At 34.9% G+C, this 22858-nt stretch overlaps 1 protein-coding gene across 4 annotated transcripts in view; it reads right to left on the bottom strand.

Moving 5' to 3' along the window:
- The window catches only part of MCF2L (MCF.2 cell line derived transforming sequence like), a 118938-nt gene that overhangs the window by 28903 nt on the left and 67177 nt on the right, over nucleotides 1-22858 (bottom strand). For all 4 annotated transcript variants that reach the window (XM_081946424.1, XM_081946423.1, XM_081946422.1 and 1 more), the window contains exons 4-18: nucleotides 22237-22320; nucleotides 19352-19466; nucleotides 16817-16907; nucleotides 12447-12566; nucleotides 10959-11075; nucleotides 8533-8682; nucleotides 7773-7897; nucleotides 7065-7179; nucleotides 6111-6230; nucleotides 5815-6006; nucleotides 4059-4250; nucleotides 3259-3418; nucleotides 3061-3137; nucleotides 2385-2461; nucleotides 1907-1973 (exon numbers count right to left, since the gene is read on the bottom strand). In XM_081946424.1, coding sequence (XP_081802550.1) covers nucleotides 1907-1973; nucleotides 2385-2461; nucleotides 3061-3137; nucleotides 3259-3418; nucleotides 4059-4250; nucleotides 5815-6006; nucleotides 6111-6230; nucleotides 7065-7179; nucleotides 7773-7897; nucleotides 8533-8682; nucleotides 10959-11075; nucleotides 12447-12566; nucleotides 16817-16907; nucleotides 19352-19466; nucleotides 22237-22320 — 1802 coding nt within the window. The remainder of the gene's footprint in view (nucleotides 1-1906; nucleotides 1974-2384; nucleotides 2462-3060; nucleotides 3138-3258; nucleotides 3419-4058; nucleotides 4251-5814; nucleotides 6007-6110; nucleotides 6231-7064; nucleotides 7180-7772; nucleotides 7898-8532; nucleotides 8683-10958; nucleotides 11076-12446; nucleotides 12567-16816; nucleotides 16908-19351; nucleotides 19467-22236; nucleotides 22321-22858) is intronic.

Here is a 22858-nt window from a genome sequence, read left to right as displayed (position 1 = left end):
AAACATGTAGCAATATTTCAATATTAATCTGCTCAGGCTTCTAATATAGAGTTTACACATCTTAACAGTAATTCCATTTTATATAATAGAGTTGAACATTAATCTATGAACATTTACTTTAGAAAAAAAGTTCACTTGGACAAGAATTTTGTAAATAATCAAAATGTGTTTTTGAATTGTTTATTACATGCAAGTCAGAACTATTTATAGCCACATATACAGCTGCTAATTTGAATGTTTTGACTCCAGAGTTGATCACAAGGTCTGTAGGTTCTTACAGAATGACCTTTCTAGGCAATTGTTCTTTCTTCTTCCTTCCTGACCCAAGTTCCTGTTTATGACTTCTGCTCTAGGCAACAAGACTAAATCTATTATTTAGCATTTCCATAGACCAGGAAAGACGCAGAAACCTGCTCTATAAACACCCATTAAGCTAGAGAAGATTCTGCTTTTAGTTGATGTATCCAAAACAGCTGGCTTTGAAAGGGAAGTAATACAAAGTGGCTGTATTTGGTCCCGGGGAAAGTTCTCTCATGGGAGAATACATATTTAGAAAAGGAAGAGGCTGCAATGACATTCTAATTCCCTCTTCCATGTCCTTATATTGAGGCAATTATATTATGGTCTTTATTTCATCCACCGTTAGAAACAAGAAGAGTAAAAAAGGGGATTGTCTTAATGTTAATGGGAACCAATAGAATATAATATTATTGTCCTTGATTTTCAGTTTCTCTTGTCTTCAGTAAAAATAAATTTACATTAAAATAGAGGGATCTATCTATTTACAACAGATTAGAGCAGTGTTAGCGAACCTTTTAGACACCGAGTGCCCAAACCAGTGGTGGGTTCCGGATCCCGTTGCAACCGGTATGGCTGCAACAGGGTCCAGTGTCCTCCACCTGAACGTGCACAGTGCACACATGCATTCTACCCTCCAGCGACGCCTCTGTGATGCTCCAGCTGCTCAGCGGAGCATCGCGCAGGCGCTGTACGTGCCGTGCGCGGAAGTGCCGAAGAGTTTAAAGACAGGTAAGGACAACGGGTGGGCCCTCCGGAGCACCGTACCAGAAAGGTACCCAGTGCTCCAGGCAGGTACCGGTATGCCCGTACCGGGGCGTACCGTCTGCAACCCACCACTGGCCTAAACTGTGCACTCACACATGCCCAGATTGAAAGGTGTGCATGAATGCGGACATGCACACAAAGACCCGAAGACCAGGTGGCCAGTGGGAGGAGAGAATCCCAACACCGGGGGCGCAGCAAGAGGTAAAATCCTTTTCCTTTGTGAGCTTCTGTTTCATCGTTTGCAGGGAAACAGAAGCTCACGAAAGAAACACCATGGAGATCTGACCAGGAGCAACGGTGCGTGTGCCAACAGAGAGGGTTCTGTGTGCCACCTCTGACACGTATGCCATAGGTTCACCATCATGGGACTAGAGGGTTGTGAATCAAGTGGGAAGAAAGGAAGCTTTTCACCTTCTTGACTTGGTGATGATGGCGGAGAAAATATTGACAGAAACTGTTACTCTTTTGGTAACAGGACACCTGGCTTCTCACATTCACAGCATTCATACGGTGCACTTAGCCATATTTCTTCAGCAAATTTTAATTAGGAAAAAAGCACAGATTTAGATGACCTGCTGTGAACTCAATGGACCATGTATTTAAAGTCAACAGTATTCACTTTAAGAAAAAGGCTCCAATTTCCCAGAGTCAAATCATTCTAGAAGAGGGTTGATTTTTTTAGAAGAATATTTATGTTGTGTAAAGCAACATTTTTGTCCCACAAATATTTGATTCCATGTAGTACCTCCTGTGTAAATACTCCATATCATTTTCTACACTACAGAATTAATTATGAAATCATTTTAAATACAACATTAGCAAGGATTTTTAAAAAATGTACCTCAAGAACACAGAGAAGTTCCTCCACATAAGCTCGTTCAGTTTCAAGAAGTTCATTCATTACATGTCTATCAACATATGGAATAAATGAGTTATTAAATGGTTTCAGATTTCAAAGCCCCTAAATGTGTAGACTTTTCATCACTGAAGATTAAGAATTGATTTTTCAACAAATACTAGCAACTGCGAAACAAATCACATGGTATTTTTTTAGATCTGATCATAGAGAAATATTTTAAGAACATTTAACCAAAAATTGTATGCCTTAAGGCAACTAATATGGTAGAAAAGATTTTGCTGTATCCAAAAGGATGGATATAGAAATATTTCCCCCCAAAAAAGAAAGGATTACTGTATGATTACTTTTTGATTAATACATTTGAGTTGTCCATTAATGACTTATATTACCTTTAAATGCAATTGTGACGTATTCTGGAAACATTTCTTAAATATAGTTGCTTGGATAAAAATATACTCACTTGCGTAACACTGCTAGATTTTCTTCATCATCTGTTACAGTAACATTTCTAGATTGCTGCATTTCATTTATCTCACTCTAATAAAAACAAGAACAGCAATTTGGCACCAAATCTTTAAAGCCAAACCTCTCCTTTCCAAAATATGTTTGGCTAGAGACGGAGAAGTTTAGTTCATATAAATGCAGCTATATCCGATTTTTAAGTGACATGACATATATACTAGTATGTATGGCAAACTATCATTTCCCACTAAAAATTAAGGATTAAGCACTTACATTGCAACAAAAGTGTCCCAAGTGCATTATGCAATTAATCAAGAAAATTAGGGCATTAAACAAACTATATAATATGAACTCATATTAAGCAAAATGCATGTGAGATATAGTTATTGCTAGGTTCTTCCATGTTAAACAAATATTTATTTTTCAAATCCTGGTATAGGACACAATTTGGCTGTTTCTGTTTTCCAAATCAAGGTTAATCAGCAGATCAAGGGAAAAACTTAATGCAGAGTCCTTCTCTTGCAGTAAATAAGCCTTGCTCTACTCCTTACTGTAGCACCAGCAATAGAAAAATGATATCTAAGCTCTGATGGTTCAGTGATCAATAGGCTGCTTCATATACTTAGCGAGAATTTAACATGTCAACTGTCTCTATTTCATTCATACACTGTTACCTTCATTTTTCTGATGTTCATTCTCCTTATTGCATGGTTATCAGAGCTGGATGAATCTTCAGACTCTATTTGAAGGCCTGGTATGTGAAACAGAATCAACCACTGTAACTAGAGCTCATGTCAAGCTTAGCATACTTGCCAGATCAATGATTTTTGTTTTCAACTAAAACCGAATACCTTGACTGATTGGTTTCTTACCTGAGTAAGGACAAGGTGATTTTAGATATCCTTCTGGTCTAGGTGCCACTGGCTGAACAGGGCGTGTCTGCTTAGCTGCCAGTTTCTTAAGGCTGACTTGCCTCTTTTGAAACATTTCTTCCATATTTTTCTGTTTCTGAAAAACCTTTTGTACATGTTCCTGTAAAAAGAAGAGGCAAAAATCTACGTGGACCATTGAATTCATAGGACATCATTTCAAAAGCTGAATTTGAAAAGGAACGCACAAAAAATGTGCTCAACATTAATTTGATTCACTACACAGAATACATTTGTTAGATCAAAGCTAAGCCAGTATGTTATGTTTTTTTAAATAGAGCAGGACTGGGATGGTCTGGAAAAATTGCAGCCATGGTGAAAACGAAATGACTGACCATTCCTTATTGTGAATATAGTGCCTCTGGAGTTTTGGTATAAGATAGTGTATTTAAGAATATCGGTAACATATATGATTCCTGAATCTCAAAAATATTATACTGCAGTAATTGGGTGCCGTTTCCTGTAAATCAATTGAGCTATGGAAATGTAGCCATGGCAAACAAACTGCCACGTTATTTATTTTATTGTTAAATACCTGTAAGTAACTTCTTTAACAAAACAGTTAATTGACTTGAAAAGTCACCCACCTAGGGCATTGATGTTATAATTTATGGAGGTTTAGGTTTAGAAAGCTGAATAGACATATTAAGTGGTTTCAACTCAAATATTTCATTTCATTATTTATATATGCTTTTGTATAGATGTGACAAGATATTGTTCCGAAATCTTGATAGTAAGATTACCATTAATTCTTCAGTGAGGATAGCTTCAAATTCTTTGGACAAGTAACTTAGTTCCCTGAGTTTATTATCACCACCCATGTCTAAAAATTGCTCAATTTCCTGCAGAGCTGCTTCTGCTCCATCCTGCGATTGGCATTTGTCTACAGGTTGAGAAGCCAGCAGATAAATTCCATCATCACACCACTTCATGCACTACAAGGAAGCCAAGAAAAAACACATCGTGAAAATGCTGCGTTATACAAATGATTCATGTTATCAAAATTAACAGAATGATTTGAAGAAACCACGATTCTTTTGACTGTACTCTAGAGGCTACTGTGTTATGAGGATGAGTTGTAAGTGAGGTTGCCTGATCCAGAGACAGAACTGGAAAACTTGGACATGGTGGAAGAAATGCAATATTTTATCTCCAAAGACAGATGAAGCAAGAAAATATTCTTAAATTACAGTCTCAATCACAATCTGAGCACATGCCACTGGCATTTTTAAATACCACGTTGTATCTTGTATGATGTTTGCCCTAAAAGAAACTGTTCAGAAGATGAAGCAAAAATAATAATAATAAGATCAAGAGTTTTCTTTCCTCACAAAAACACTCCAGAACTGTACGACTTGATCACATTCTATACAATCAAAAAATACATTTTTTCTGATTTGTCACAATCTAAATGTAGGCTCCATTAAGATTATACATTGAGCCCTACCTGTAGATTTAAAGCTTAATCAGCAAGTAAGAGAGGAAATGGAGATAAAACGCATTAACTAGGTTTAATGCTGACTGGAAACCCCTTATAGACTTTGGTGTGAAACAAAAACAATGAATTTATGATTACAGGGTTATTGTTGTGAAGAAAATAGGAGGAGGAGGATATGTTGGGTATGTTTGCCATTTTATTTGTAAAAATAATAAAAGTGGAATGGATGGATAAGATAGCTAGATTTGAGGATTAACAAAAATACTATAGAAAAAAGAAAAGCTCTGTGAGCTTTTTTTTTTTCTCTTGAAGATGTTTCATTACCCAAACTAGGTAGCACTGATGATGTTACATAGTTTGGGTAATGAAATGTCTGCAAAAAAACAAGCAAGCTCAGAGAGCATCAAGGACCCCTCATGTCAATGCTGAGCTATAAATATGCTTTATTAAAAATAAAAGCCATGCTATGTTCATAGAGGAAGACGTTAATTTATATTTATAACTGCTGTAAAGGACAATTGGAAGTTACTTTTTAATGTTTTCTTTCTTTTTCTGGCACTTTTGATTTTATCTTTCCTATCTTTCTTTTACTTTCTACTTTATTCTAAATATGAATTATTTTTAATACAATACAATACAATAGTAGAGTTGGAAGGGACCTTGGAGGTCTTCTAGTCCAACCCCCTACCTAGGCAGGAAACCCTATACCGTTTCAGACAAATAGCTATCCAACATCTTCTTAAAGACTTCCAGTGCTGTGTGCATTCACAACTTCTGGAGGCAAGCTGTTCCACTGATTAATTGTTCTCACTGTCAGGAAATTTCTCCTCAGTGCTAAGTTGCTTCTCTCCTTGATTAGTTTCCACCCATTGCTTCTTGTTCTGCCCTCAGGTGCCTTGGAGAATAGTTTGACTCCCTCTTCTTTGTGGCAACCCCTGAGATATTGGAACAATGCTATCATGTCTCCCCTAGTCCTTCTTTAGTTTTTATCTTGTTTAAAATCTTAATAAAGTTGTATAGAAAAAGCAAGTAAGAAGGGAAGGGAAGAAGATTAGGTTTACCTTTTCCAGCTGTCTATGTAATTCAAATGAATGGTTTAGGAGATCCCTTTTTGTATTCACTTCTGAAAGAATCATTTCATAGTGATGTTGGAGTTCACTGCATTTGGGAAGAATGGAGTCCATGGCATAATGCTTGTTTTCTATAAACCGCTCTCCTTTGGAAATTAGTAGGCTGGCTTTTTCCAAAACTTCCTAAGGAAAATAATGTAGCAGAAAATATAAGTTGTAACATTATCTCTTTATAAATATGTCCCACGGGAAAAATATGTCAAAATAAAGAAATCGTATATCTTTACTTGTGATTTTTCTTCAAAACTGGCAAGATCTTTCAGAAGGTGCTCCACATGTGAACTGCTGTTTCCCATTTCTGTGAACTGGAATAATTTCTCAGACACACTATCAAGTGCTGTTTTGACCTAAATGAAATAGAATATACAATTTTGGGTAAGTCACAACAGTGTAGCAAAGTTACAAATTGAATTTTGGATTATAAAAATCAGCTAGGGGTCACGATCATAGAAAAATATATAAGCAGTATTTTTGAGAAACGTTATGTTATGGTTCTTTAGTGATATAGAATAACAGAATAACACTGTTGGAAAGGACTTGGAGGTCTTCTAGCTTAATCCCCTGCTCAAGCAGGAGAACCTATACCACTTCAGACCAACGGTTGTCCAATCTCTTCTTAAAAACTTCCAGTGTTGGAGCATTCACAACTTCTGGAAGCAAGTTGTTCCACTGGCTAATTGTTCTAACTGTTCAGGAAATTTCTCCTCAGTTCTGAGTTGCTTCTCTCCTTGATTAGTTTCCACCCATTGCTTCTTGTTCTATCCTCAGGTGTTTTGGAGAATAGCTTGACTCCCTCTTCTTTATGGCAACCCTTGAGATATTGGAACACTGCTATCATGTCTCCCCTAGTCCTTCTTTTCATTAAACTAGACAAGTTTTTAAATTATTAGGGCGCATCAAGTAAGTCAATACTGATAAAGTGTAACTATTATCTATGCTTTTAATTCCATTTTATCACTCAAATATTTAAATTAGTGTTTTATGTATATTGTATGTAAATTATTACCATTCAATGGTAATCATACAATGGATGATCAAAAGTATATTTGATGAAATGTACTGCCTAGTGCAGAATAAATGACATTTTAAGAAAATTGATACTTTTAAGTGAAAATTCAAAAGTTTAAAGTAGAAATACTGCCAATCCAGAATTGTTTTTATTAGACCAACATATCATATACCTCTTTGAAATCCAGTTCAAAATGTCTAAGTTGTAAGCATTGCTCAAGCTTCTGTTGGTGTTTAAACCAAAAGTCATCAAAAGCTGCTTCTGTTTCATCTAGTTGAGATAAAAGCCTTAAAAAAGACAAATAAAGAAGTTTTGGATCAAGCATTCCCCAACGGAAGTTGGGGAAAAAATATGAAACAGATAGAAAAAAAAACTCACAGCATTGAAAAATATATTAATTATCAAATAAAAATCTAGTATAATGGAAAGATTGATGAGAGACTTAGATTGTTGGGAGGAAGGTGAGTGTGTGGCAAGAAGATGATAGCAGATTGCTAGAAAGCTGAGGGCCATAGAGGCTTGAAATATACTTTGAGGAACATTAAAAATAATGGATGTATTTAATTTGCATGGGAAGGCATGAGGTTTCTAAAACTTACAGGGTTCCCCTTGAATATTAGGTCAAATGCTAACTTGTTATCAGTATCTTTGCTTTGTTTTGCCAGATGGTTTACTTTTTTCAAGGAACAATACAACTACAGCCCTGTATTTTGGCTGATAGTCTCAAGGAAAATAATTTTCATTCTTTTGCTGACAGAGATAACGTAACTTGCTAGATGACACTTGTTTTCCATATTGGACCTTCACAAAAGTATTAAAATCTTACTTCCAGAAAGTAGGAATACAGAAAATATATATTAAAATACTAGATGCATCTCACCTTTCCACAGCAATTTGATTTTCTGTTTGATCTGGATTCAGTTTGTACTCTGGGTTTTCAAGAACAGGTTTTCGAATAACATGGAGAATATCATCACCTTGCCTTAGTGCGTTTTTCAAATGTTCCTATAGAAAAGTTGAAGGATGTATAGTTAGGCTCTGTTTCATGAGCATTCAACTTGGAAATGTCTTCCCAGGAAACAATACAGTATGGGCTAAGGATGGGTAACCTGGGGTATGTGGCAAATCCATGCTGTGCTATCTTTTATTTTTTCATAGTTGAGCAACAGTTTGATTTTACACTGACAGAAAGCCAGCACCTGTGTATTATGCTGCTCAGAATGCATATAAAATCTAGAGGTGAGATAAAAAGATTTAAAAATAAATAAAACAAATATAACCAAAAAATTACAAAACCTAATTGTGTGCACGTGTGCACAAACCCCAAAATCTTATTCTAACATTATAAGGCCAAAATAAGAGCTAAATAATCCATTTGTTATAGATAAAAATCATTGTCACAGGAATTGCTTTGCTATATGTATAATCTGTACTACAGGATTTTATTTACTGTTTTAGCAATATAAATGTTTTAAAACTTTAGATCCATGGAAAATGTGAGGGATCATAAAATTTACTGGCACTGTTCCAAAGGGAGGTTACTACACAACATTCAAAGAAAACATTTGCAAAGGAAAAAAACAACAACTAAGCACAGTTAATAGGGTAATCCAATAAAATTTACAATTGCTCTAACATACCTTCATTTTGTCTCTCCTTTCTGTATGTGTTGCCAGGAGGAAGCTGGTGGCCTGAGCATCATTTGGTAGTTCTTCTTCTGCAAGCTCATTCCCAAAGGATTGAAGCGTTTGAGGTATCTGCTTAACCATTCCAGCAAAGTTGTCTATGGCCTTATAAATTACAAATACATGACACACATTGGACACGGAAGACATGTCTTTTATACATTATGTTTTAAATATAAATATATGTCTATAGGTATAAATAAAATTATCTCTTAGGGTCCTTGGTGGTCTCTGACTTTGTTTGCAGACTTTTCCTTACTCAACTAGGTAGCATCAGTCATGCAAGCGAGAATGAGGTTTACACCTTGTTTATATATAGCAACTTGCTCTGCCAGTTTTGACGAGGTTGTCATTTTCTCCTTGGCAGTTCCTAGAGTCCACAGTTCAATTTCAGTTCAATCTCAAGCAATGTATATTCTATTAAAAATTATCTCCACCATTAACTCCTTAACAATGTATCCTTAAACTTTTAAAGTATACTTGTGTTATTAAATATTATTTTTAAAATGTTTTAGTTACATACTTGCATATTAATGCAAAGTGTACAAAGGAAGTAAGCCACAATAAGTCAAAGAAAAGACACAAGGAAAGAAATGGAAATATAGCTAAATATACCAACCTAATCTCTCTGCACCTGTTTATCTTTGAACAAATAGATGTGCATTTACATGACCATAGATCACTTCATACACTCCCTTTTATTTTTTAAAGTCCTCATCTCATAATTCCTCAGGGTTTCTGTCCAACCACAACATTCTCATCTATTATTTCTTCTTCCATGTAATTTGTTCTGCAACTGAATCATTCTGCCTGTGATTAAATCACCTCCATGTACTTCTTTTATATAGGGTTATGGACCCCCAAAACGTAACTCAGGATTTAAATCATAAAATTTCTTCATGCCTTCATGAATCCCTGTGATATTATCATGGCTCCCCAAGGAGATATAGATCACCCTTTGAATTTTGTAGAGAGTTCACATTCAATCAACACCCTATCACAGTGATGGCTAATCTTTTTGCCATCTTGTGCAAAAAGCGGGGGGAGCGCAGGGGAGGTCATGTCCAGGCGTGCCCACATCCATAATTTTATGTGCGTGACTCCCCCCACGCATGCACGTGTGACTCCTGTCGTCTCCCCAGTTTTTGTGCACGATGAACCCATTTTTTGCCTTCCCCGGGCTCCAGAGGCTTTCTAGGAGCCTGGAGAGGGCAAAAACCGCCTTGCCCCCCCTGGAGGCCCTCTGAAGGCTTTAGAAGGCTTCCCTGAAGCCTCTGGAGAGCGAAAAATGGCTCTATGGGCAACCCAGAAGTCCGTTTCTGAACTTCCGGGTTGCCTATAGGGCCATTTTTCACCCTCTAGAGGCTTTAGGCGGCTTCCCTCACCCTAAGGGCAACCTGGAAGTCCATTCCCGAACTTTTGGTTTGCATGTTGGGTTGTTTTTCGCCCTCTGGAAGGGGAAAAACAACAAAAAATGAAGGCCGAAGTCAGCTGGCCAGGGCAACAGGAGCTGACAGGGCAACGCCTCGGGTGCCCTAACAAATGGCTCCGCGAGCCACCTGTGGCACGCATGCCACAGGTTCGCCATCACGGCCCTATTGCTTCTCATTTCACCATACACAATTAAGAAGCCTATCTGCACTTTCTTCAACTTATGCTTCAACATATGTTTCTTCTCATACACTTAAATGTAAATTCTATTGGCCATTTTCATATCTTTTGACAGACATTTACTTCAATATTTCCAGCATTTGTTTCAGTCTGCTTCTTTCACGTGCCACTTTTAGAATATTTTGCCTAGCAATCTTCACTTCAGTTTCAGCCCAAGCCATTTTATTACTTTTATTTATAATTCCATTAGTTATGCTGGAAACATTTTGCTTAGCTCTTCAAAATATTTTTAAAAAAATTTCCAGTAAAATCTCTACGTCTCTTTTAATCTTACTGATTTTCCTCTTTTTAAATGCATTTTTTGTGACAAACAGGCCGTTTTTTGCTCATTTTTGCCCCGCCCAGCCCCCAGGAGCACTCTACAAGTCTCCTAAAGGCAATTTGTGTCCTTTTTTTTGACAAAAAATGGGCTGTTTTTGGGAGGTCTGTAGAGTGCAAAAACTTATTTTAATTTGCCTCTTCAAAATCTTGATGTGTCTTATACTCCGGTGCGTCTTATATTCTGAAAAATACGGTATATGAGAGAGATATTTGTTTATGGGGATAGTTCTGAAAAAAAAGTATTTTCTCAAAAGTTATTTAAAAAACTCCTTTTAATACAACTCAACACTTCCAAATTCATTACCCCTAATGTTTTTAAGATACAATCACTGATATTTCAATTTGTATCTATTAACAGGTTATGAAATAGAAAGATTTAAAAAACTCACAGTGCGCTGTGTAAGCCACCTATTATGGCAGTAATCTAGTGAACCCCCAAGTTCTTCAGTTAGTTGAGTTGTATCAATATAGTTATTTAATTCTGTTAGTGAACTCAGCATTATGATCTATAAGACAGAAATCACAACATCAAGTGAATACAATTAACATGATTTTTGGATTTTTGCTTTGGTAGTTTTGGCAAATTTATAGTCATGAAACTAAATAATAGTATTCAATGAAACACAATTTATTAGATAAAGGAAAGTTTCACTCTCATAACAGCATATAAAATATCTCCTTCAATTAAGGCGGTAATCTTAATAGCTAGGAAAAGTTTGATATTTACAGGCCATATAAATAGCAGAAGTTCTTATTCTTATTTAATAGGGCTAGCAATGCTTTAGATTTGAATGAAAAGGGTTATTTGGAGTGTTAACAAAAGTAAAATTTTGTTTGAAAGTCTTTAAAGCAGCCACTTTGTTTCCTAAGCTTATGTGGCAACTTCAGAAGACAGTGACATAATCCTGGAAAAAGACAAAGCTATTTTAAAGAACAGCAGGCAGATACTGTGCTCCTAAGCAATCAGATGGGAGTTTTTGAATGATTTATGAAGCCTTATAATCCAATATAACAGCATTTAAACTGCTTGAAGAATAGTTCTGAAAATCTCAGAAGATTGTGCACATATATGTATTATTTTGACTAATCCTAGAAAAGTTCCTGCCTATTAGCATATAAGGCTTGAGTGTGAGTTTGGGTGACTTTTCCCCACATTAATTGTTTTTTTTAAATCAAATAATTATATCAAGTAAATATTAGCTGAGCATGGTTTGAAAATGTTTTGGAAGAAGTTATTTGATCTCATGTAAAGATAGAATATCTCTATTACTCATGGCATGAATACAGATAAACCTGTGACTACTTTAAAGAGTCCTTTAATTAATATTGAAATTAATATCAAACAATTTTTAACCCTTTTAAAGCTTTTTAAAGCCTGAAAAAGTCAGTTCTTTAATGAACAGCAGATAAAGGCTTTACTCTTTTACTCACAATATCCTAGGTACTTTTACTAAATCATTTTTAAAAAATGCACTTATAGAAGAACATCTACAATAGACTTCATTTATGCATGTTTTTTTTAAAAAATGCTATCACCTGCTCACCAAAATAAGCAATAAATATTACTTAATGAATAGTAATTAGTACTTTTTCATATCTTATAGTCAAAAGATTAAAATTATTTTTAAATGATATAATTTCAAATATAAAAAAGCATAGGCTAAAATCAGGGTTTTTTTAAAGCCACTATTTGGTCTACAGAAAATTCTATAATATTTTTTGCCTATTTATTAGTGATGGAAAAAGATGCCTATGTAGAAAAAAAGTGTAAGAAAAGTTATATTAAAGACATACTTTTTATTATTGCAATGCACTTATCAAGCTACTCCGTGCACAAAAATAAATTACAAATGAAAATAAAAAGATTAAACACTAACCGGCAGCTTTATTTTATAGTCATTTCCATGATATCTAAAGGCAATGTCAAAGAGAGTTCTATGAAAAAATCCAGTTGGACGCAAAACCAGAACAAGTTGAAGATTTCCTGGAAATGATGTCTGCAAAATGATGAAAGAGAATAGTCATATTTAACATATTATTAAATAGAATCAACAGATCAGTTTACATTATACTTATTTTGTATTAACTACAGATTAAACTGGACTACATTTTGAATTTCAAAAAATAGAGGCAATCTAGGGCTTGATTTCTATGGAGTAATAATAGAAAAGGATGTGATTATAGTCTGCTAATTCAGATATTATTCCAAATTATCATTTATGGCTTCCAAGATCTATGTTCTGAGAGAGGTTCTGTAGCTGAGGTCATTTTTAATTAAGCTATTGAACCAAATCTTAAATAAGCTTTCCTAAAAGTATTATTTGATGTGCTGCCTAAACTGAGCTAGTGTATTATTTCATTGACATATTTATACCAAACAAGAGAAACTTTGACTCTTTAAAATAACATAATAATAATAATGGTGATGCACGAATTGAAGATAAACAGCAAGGAAAAAATCACAAAATACTGGGATTTGCAAATTGTAGTTGAGCGACTGTGGAAAAAGAAATCATGTATTGTCCCAATTGTAATTGGAGCCCTTGGAGCAATATCTAAAGGGCTACCTCTCTAGTTGAAAATTCTAAATTTACCTGACTTGAACATTCTGACTCTACAAAAAACCACCCTACTTGGATCAACTTATATCCTCCGCCGTTACCTTAACAGTTCCTAGGTCCTTGGTTAGGACTCGAGCTGTTGAGCTACCAACCAGCCCCAAAGGCTGTGAATCTCATCAAAGATTAACCACATAATAATAAGGTGATAGTGTTCCTGAAAAATGCACAATTGTTTTTTTTTTCTAGGCAGAAAAGTAATCTTTTACTTAAGAACAGGCATTTTATAGATAATAATGTGTTCCTTCCAACAAGCTAAGCTGTATATATACCATAGTTACATCCATATCTGCCTTCAAAAGATTCTTAGCCTGAGAAAAAAAATCACACATACTTTTTTCCTCAATGAAATTTTTACATTTAGAAACGAATAAACCCAAAAACTTTCTCTGCCTAGTAAAACATTCTAATCTTACAGAATCATCCCTACAGTTGGACCTTTTGGTTGTAACCAGAAAACAGAACTGCTTTATCATATTTTACATAAGATGTGTGGCGTTTGAGATATGTGTCCCTATGTCGGTTTTCTATGAGGAAGTAAAAACAATAACAAAACCTGAATGGAAAAAATACAGTAGAAGAAAGTGATTTTATGACTCATTCTAGAAAAAAACACTCCATTAAATTGCAATTTTATTTAGGTTTTAGCGAAACTTTATTTCATATTTGCTAAAGAAATCCAGATGTTCTCAGAAACAATATATTTTTAATAAACATTATGCAGAAGTCATTATACTTTAAACTCTGCGAGCTTCAGACTTTATTTTCTATTTCTATAAAGAATTTGGAGCTGAAAAATAATTTCTGGAATATTGGTAAAATGCATGCTATACTTCACTGACATGCCCTGGAACATGTCACATTGTCTACAAGGTAATAATAAGCTGAAGGGTTCTGAAATGAATAAACTTTGCACCTGGATGGATATTGATTCTGTTTTCTTCACAGTTAGCTCATTCAAGGATGATCAAGCTATGTTTCCTCAAGGTGTTACCTCACCATAGCCAATCCATTCCTCCCTAAAGCTTTAGAAGCCAATGAACAATAGCTTATCTTTACTTAACATTACCGATAGCTCAAAACCAGTTTTTAAAAATAGTTCCCAACCCTCATGAGTCTAAAATAAACCAAAAGGCAAACAAATCATCAAGTTCACAAATGCCAACTTAAAACTGGCTGTGGGGCCTGGAACATACCAGCTCTACAGAATCATCTGTACTGAAAAATAATTTGAAAGTAAAAAAGGGAGACAATTCTCCTGCTATCCTGCTAGGAAATACATTCCTGAAATAGGTGTGGAACTAAACATCTTTCAGATCCAGCAACGTAGAGGACACAAAGGACATAAACACTTGCAGTGTCAGACCACAATGAAATCGAAACATTTAGTCACAGGAACTACTCAGAAGCAAGTCTACCTGAGTAGCTGACATTGCTATTAAAATTACTTCAACTTCCCTATCCTTGCCTTTTTCCAAGAGTGCCTCCTAGTTGACATTTTTTTTTAAAAAAATTGGAAAATAAAAAGGGCCATAAAGCTGAGAAAATACAAACATTCAAAACTTTATATGTAATACAAACTTGTTTATAAAATGATAATCCAAACACAGTAAAGTTTTTCACCTTGGGAAAAAATCTGTCATGGACATTTAAAAACAAGGCCAGAGGCAATAGATCTGGACTGCTTCCCTTTCTATCTTTCCTCATACTTTAAAGACAGTACTTATTATTTAACAACAACAATACAATTCCTTACTGTAAGCTGCCAAGAGTTGTTCAAAACATTATGTTTATGGTCTGCAGATCAGAAATATGTGACCATTTCACTTTTCCTCCCATTTTTCCATACCACTTCCTTTCTCCTTCTTCTGATTGAAATAATGATACACGCTATGTCAGATGAATCAGACAAACTATTATTGCCACATATTAATAATTATTCAAAACCATGATTTAAATGACAATGTGGTCCTTCATGGTTTGTATTAATCATGATGTTCTTACCTCAGGTACCTGAAATGGCTGTGAGCATAAATTAAAATAGGGTCACAAAGAATGATGTTGAGCTAATAGGTAACTTTATTCTGGTCACACCCTAATTGCTACAGCATAAAATGGAATTAATAAGGGAAATTGTCCAATGGTTATAATTAAAAAGTGGAAAACTTATTCTGCATCCAAACAGAGATGAACAGTTATTAATCTGTGCTATAAAAACTGTTCATCCCTGCCAACCTGGAGGATGAGGCAAGCATGTCAACCCACAATCAATTAACTAATCTCCCATCAACTATCTTGTTGGCTAAACTATAGCAAAGTTCATGTTAAGGAGACAGCTGATGGACCCAACTGCTTAAGAGAAGAGAGAATCATGTCTCAGTAAATAGGCATCAGAATGCCACCAACTTTTTATCTGTCCCATCTTTCCCCCATTAAAGGGTCATCACTTACTTCAAGTTAGAAAATGGAGATGTGGAATATACTTGAACTATGTCAAACATTGCTAGACTTGGAAATGTTAATGTTATTAACTTCAAAAAAACCTTTGATTCTAATAAAAAATAACTTTATAACTAACTCTAGTGTTCTTGTACCATAGAAATAATAAAAATCTTGATTTTAGAAAATGGGCAGTATTTTCTGGACATTATTCCTTAAATCTCCTTCAAATTTCTGGTAGCTTTGCCCTTATTATTGTCTTTAAGTAAACAATTACTAGTTCTAGATTTAATATTTTTTCTGTATGTAAATTATGAGATACAATTTCCCTTAAATGGAAAACTTAGCAACTCAGGAATTTTACTATATAAATGATGTTGCTATTTAGAAGGGAAAAAGATGCTTATCTCTAATCCATTGAGAGCCTAAAACTAAGGTGTTGCCTTGATAAACTAATCAGCGATTTTATCGTTGATTCTCATTTTCCAGAAATAACAAATCTAACCATGTATAAATGCATATTGATTTAACATACTATTTATCAGTTCTAATCAGACCTCCCTCCAAACTAACCACAATCACATATACAAAGAAAAAAATAACACACGACTAGCACAGTACTAGAAGACTGTTTTTATTGTTTTTATATTATAGAAACATAAATAGAATACTATCAGTTTTAGTGGTAATTTAAGAACTGCTTATAAATTGTATCTATTTCTTTTTATACTCCTCATTATAAACAAAAGTATATACACATCTTTGTTAGTGGACACAACAAGCATCTTAAAATGTTTTTAAGTTCCAATTCTGTGTTAAGTAGTTTATCATGGACAGATATTTGATTAAAAGCAAGACTGCAGTGAACACAAACAGAATATCAGTAAATGTTCAGTAGTTTGAATGTACTTTTACAATCAACAAAACCACAATATTGATATAGTTGATATGATAAAAAATATTCATTGCATCTTTAAATATAATGCAGCAATTTCTACAAACTTCAAATTTTATTAAAGCCACTTTAATATTACTGCAGATTATTTCTGCTTCTCAAATAAGCAACATTTATTTGAGAAGCAGATTATTTTATAACATTTCTATATTTAAAAAAATAGATCCAGGCACTCTGGAAGATAAACATGTTACTCAATTTACATAGATTTGTCAAGGAAAAAGAAGCAACTCACCGCAATTCGCATTATAGAGGTGCGCACTGATGTCCATTTATCTTGCCTGCGGTCTATGACAAGGATAAATCCAATTCCAGCATCTTGTGAACTGAGTTGGAAAGGGCGGAGGAAGAGGAGGAGGAAACAAAAAAGAATTCATTCACCAGATCTTATAGCAATAATGCCCTATTATATCAGCAAATTCAACTATTTATGTTGATTAAAAGATAGTATAAGAGTAATCTCATTAAAACAGAGTCAACAAACATCACATGTAAGTCCAGTGCTCAAAACATTCACTAAAGAATGTTTAATGAGCCACAGTGGCACAGTTCTGCAGGCTTCTTCTGCTGACTACCGCTGCCAGGAGTTTGGCAGATTGAATCTCACCAGGCTCAGGGTTGACTTAGCCTTCCATCCTTCCGAGATGGGCAAATTGAGGACCCAGATTATTGGAAGCAATAGGCTGACTCTGTAAACCGCTTAGAGAGGGCTGTAAAGCACTGTGAAGCAGTATATAATACTATTGCTATTACCCTTTTTCCTGAAGACCAGGGGTTTTATTAATCTGATATGCTTCTTTATACTGATATAACTCTTTCTAACTCAGTGGCTGTGATTTCTTGTACAGTGTACATTCTTTAAAGAACTATCAATAATGTCCACTCCAGAATAAAAACTATTTTCCCCTAAGTGTTTTTGTCGCCAATACGTAATTTTATATGTAGAGTAATGTAACTTTCATCTTATGAAATATACATTTCTAGGTTCTATATTCCTCATTCTACCTAAGATATCTGACATTGCTAGTCCCAATGTTTAAAGGATCATGTGAACAAAAACAGAAATTTCCAAACAGGAAACTGAGCTAAGAAGGAAGATCCACGACATTCTACAGCTGAAAGACACTGAGATGGAAAGAGACGATATTTCCTTCTTTTGCTATGTGCAGAGACACATTCTTGTTTTCTACTTGAAGATACAAACCCATCATGTAATGTGAAAAATTGATTGCCAGCTATTTACAATACAAATGATAGGCAATCATAAACCAAAATGATTTGAATGTCTAATTATTCTGTATGCTGAGGAGACTGTGTACGGAAAGAAGTTGCAATATCTTTTTTTTATTGGAAAAAGGAACTATGCTACTGAAAAGGAATCACAGTGATAAGGAAGAGAAACGCCACCATTTAATTGGGGGGGGGGGATTAGGGAGTTTTTGTTCTTACCAAATCCCTCATAAACAAGTACAAAATTTTAAAATAATGTAGGAAAATGAAAAATATATTTAATTTTTTTTTTAAAAAAGTTTCCATTCATATCAAGACTGTGATTCTCATGCCCAATCTGAACTGACTAAAATTGGCATCATGGATAGAAAGTACCGTAGCTCAATGGAACACACTTTAAAAGAAACATTACTAGCTATAGGAATTGGGTCATTTAAAGATTGATATGGTTCTGCAAGCAACTTTCTGAACTACTAGATAGTTTAGCCTCCAGATAAAACTAGGAGTATTGTTAAGAATATTACCTAAGTACTTCAGTACCAATCATGGCAACACAATGGCACTTTCACCAATTGCATGACCTTTATTGAACACTTTTCCCAGGCATTTGTTCTGGGAAAACTAGATTCCATCTCCTGAGCTCTGAGTAAATACATTATTTATCCAATAGAAACTGCTTAAATCTGCTTTTTTTCTTGTTATTTTTAGTTATTTATTAACTTAAAGGTTCAATGAATAAAAACTACTTCTTGTGAGCAAATATCTTAATGAAATTACTAAGAATAGACCTATTAGACTCAAAATATAGAAGCATTAAAACATGCCACATCTTTGCTCTCACCTTGGTAGGACAATATCCTAACTTGTTGCTCTTTAACTTATTGAGCTTATTTCCAGGTAAATGATATCTAATGGCAGATTGAAGGTAATTTGGAAATGGAGAAGGAAATAAGGAATCACTCATACACTACATTAGTTTGGGAAAAGAACAAGTTGCAATGTTTCTAGTATGAAGGATTGGGTTCAAGTAATGTTTAAATTATCTGTTTTTGAAAAGAAAATTTCATTTACTAATCAGAAATGACACAATATATCTTATTCAAGGGTAGATTTCATGACATTTTATAATGGCATCTTAATTTAGATTTAGAGATGCTTAAGTATTGTTTAATATTTGAAACTGCAATACTGTATGTGCAGAAAGTTTGTAATTCCTTTCGGTCAGGTTTTTTTTTTTGAGTTTAGCTTGTTTCTGTTGTCTTTTGTTGGTTTTGAAAATTTTCTTTGTTCTTTATTGTTCTGATTAAAAATATTAAAACAAACAAATCAAGCTTCTACTTTCAGCTTCTTTTGAATAATAATATGCCCTGCTTTATATTGAAAAATGTTCTATAATCGTCTACCCTCCACTAAAAATTCCCTCTGCCCTATATTTCCTAGCCAAAAATGTTACAGGTCTCTGCATTCTATGAATCAAACATTTGTGGGGAGACTTTTCAGTAGGTTGTATAGAATGCTCAGTTGTAACTGGGAACCTTACCTGGGAATATTAGTGAGGTATGTCAAAACACTTTGAAACTCCTTTTCTGGAATCTCACCAAATGCAGAGAATTCAGGAAAAGTGATGACAGGACAGCCATCTCGTCCTCGTCCGCCTAGAAAGAAAAGAATTTCATTCCAAAAATAAATCTTATCATGTTATTTAAAAGGACTAAAATGAAACTAGATGAATTGATTGTTACTGATTGTTTGTAGTGACAACCCCATCCAATGGGATCAAAACCCAAACCAGCGTTGTAGATACAAAATGAAGACGCAAGTGATATAATTGATTTTTTTTTTGCAAAATTAGAGTAGTTTTTCCTCACTGCCCAAAAAAGTTCACTTTAAAGGAGAAATGCTTATGGATTTGATTTGTGCAAGATACGTGACAAAATAAAGCATTGTATTCCAATTCAGATCAGGCTGTATATCTGTACTGAAAGAGTAGAATATTATATTATAAAGTAGGAGGACAATATGTGTTTCTCCAATATCAGTGTTTGCATGTCTCTGGCTTGCTACATGTTTTACTCCTGTTTGGGATAGTAGAGAAATAAAAGATATAAAAAGTATTTTATCAATAAAGGAAAATGTTTGTAGTTCAAGGTTAAAATTAAGGGTCCCTGTTCCTCACTAAGCTTGTTTGTTTCCTTGAAGATGTTTCATTAACCTAGCATTGTATCTTTAAAATGCACATCTTTGAGCTTTGTAAGATAAAGACTTTAATTGTTCAAACTTTACAAATCTTAGATTTTAATTAGTTTTAGTTTTCAGCATTTCATTTCAATAGAGGTTTCTTTGAAAATGTATCATTTTTAAATTCTTTTTATTACTGAGACTTATTTTAGCAATACAACAAGCTTCAGTTAGCAGGGACCAAAAATAGAATAACATGTACTTTAACACCTCCCCTAGCTTTTCTGGATTCTTTTATCCTACTTCTATACTTCTGATTTTTCCTGAAGGGGATCACACAGAAGGATGTCTTATGAAAGGGGCTCTGAAGGAATGGTTAAGAAAGACTTGGAGCTCAAAGTTTAATCTGATGGCAAAATACTCAGCTGTTAAATACTGTTGAAATCAAAAAGAGAAAGATCAATAGAAAGAAAAGAACCACCAAGTGACTTGAGAACAACATAACAAAAGAAGTACCGACTGAAAAGTAAAAAAGAACTTTAAAAGGAAAGGGAACAAAGAAAGAAAAATCTTCTGACGATAAGACCAGGTGTTAAATGGAATTCAAAGTGAGCATAGTTGGGCCTAAGAAAAGGCAAGTGGAGTTTCTTTCAACATTAAACTTCATGGGAGCAAAGGAACAGCATTACCATCAAATTTGATAGTACCCTAGATAATAAACGGGATAAATATATCCATAATTAAAGGCATGCAGAGTAAACAAAGAAGAGAAAGATGGAAAAAAGACAGAGAAGAATATTATGGCCTGATGAGCAGTGAAGGTGGACTATAATCAGGGGTGGGCTGCTGGGGGTTCACATGGGTTTGGGCGATTCTCTAGCTAGGATTCTGCCCAGTTTGGCAAACCCCCAAATGCCATCTCTGGCTGGCCACGCCCATCCCACCTAGGCATCTCCACAGTTTCCAGCCTCTAGAGGGTCTCCAGAGCCTGGGGGAAGCAATTTTTGCCCTCCCAGAGGCTCAAGGAAAGCCTCTGGGGCTTGGGAAGGGTGAACCCTATCGCAGTGGTACAGGGGCCGACTAGACCATGCCCACCATGGCCACACCCAATCAGCAGTGGGGCAGGGGACCTGTTGCGGCAATTTTTGAACCCCACCCCATATTATAACCACAGGAATCCAGCAAAACCAGGATGGGACGATGCAAGCATCCAGTTCTTCTTCATTGCTCAGCAGCTTTCATGGTATCCTTCTGGACTGATTTCAGGGTTTGGGAATGGGAGGCACAGAGTTACACTCATTCTGCTTTTTCCTTGGCCAATGCCACTCAGTATTAACAAGAAGGAAGAGGTCCAGCCCAAAACTCTGGTCTGTGAGGTGCCTCAGATTTCAATGCTCTTCCATTTCTTGTTCAAGAGGATGTCTCTGGATACGATAATCCATCAGCATGGGTCAGGCATCATCAGTATGTTGATATTGTGTGTGTCTACCTTCAAATCACTTTTTGACTTCTGGTGATTGCCTGGACTAGTTACTGCATTTTTCTTTGCAAGATTTTTCAGAAATAGTTTGTCATTGCGTTTTTCCTACGGCTGAGAGGAACTGGTCCAAGGTCATCAGCTTGGCTCCATCCCTAAGGCAGGACTGGAAATTATGATCTCCTGGTTTATAGCATGATGACTTAATCATTAGACAAAACTGGCACTCCATGCTGACGTTAATAGTGGCATGTTTTGATCCCTGGATGATAAAGTGATGCCGTTGAGGTCTTGGATCCATAAGGAAAAGAACAACTTTAACCCTCATTAGACAAAGTGGCTATATATGCATCTTACTTCTGGCCCCAGAGATTCTCCATCTAAACAAGGTGGCAATTTGAGGTTACTTGTGGACTCAAAGCACTTTCCTGTTCTCTAGCCAGGATGGTTGAGAGCTAAATTTAACTCCTGTTAAATTCCTTATATATAGGATGCTCAGGTTGGGAAAAAATGGCATATAATAAAAGAACTTCAGAGGGTCACTTTGGGAGGATATAATCTTTAATTCCCACATCCAAGTTAGCATCTAAAAGAGTATTAATTTCTGTGAAAAGATCATCTTAGAAAGTTCATTGAATAGATTTCAACTCACTATTTTGGACTTGATATTTTAATACATTTAATCAAAGGAATTCAGCAAATAGGATGATTACTAGGAAAAGAGATGATTTTATTAGCAGAATGTCCAGTAGAGTTTTTCTAATTCTTACCTGAAAGATATGCAAACTTTTTTCTTAACTCATCTTCAATATCTTCAGCACGGAGGGGAACAATATCCTGATGCATGATTTCATCTAAAACCAAACATACCCCCAAAATCAATTCCATGGAAATTGGGATTGAGTAATTTTAGAATTTTTGAGTAAAAGTTCGTATTTACATCTTTCTTTACTAAAGTGCTTTTATGATTTTCACAACAGTGCTCAATATTAGGTTAAGTCATTTTATACAATCAAAGGTATATACAGTACAAAAATGGACAATGTTAAAATATAACTATCAACAACATACAGTAATGCCACAGTATTGTAAGGAATCTAATGCTCAGGTATTAGAATCAGAAGTTGGCAATAGTATTCTAAAATGAGATGTCATAAAGTCATGGAATACATGTTGAAAGACGAACTCCATGGGAAAAATGATTATTCTTACACAAAACAGTCCCTCACTCCTCATCCAAACTTACAAAGCAAAGCATTCACTCATTAAATGTGTTTTAATTAGCAAAAAGACTCCTGCAATAAGGAAAAGATAATTTATATACACTAGTGGTATTCAAGCACATTTATATGTACTTGAAATTATATTAGATTGAACTATCATATTCTATCA

This window comes from Natrix helvetica (assembly GCF_964273705.1).
Source record: "Natrix helvetica genome assembly, chromosome: 3".
Lineage (NCBI taxonomy): Eukaryota > Metazoa > Chordata > Lepidosauria > Squamata > Natricidae > Natrix > Natrix helvetica.
Note: the sequence above shows the minus strand (reverse complement) of the source record. Positions and strands in the feature narration are given on the sequence as shown.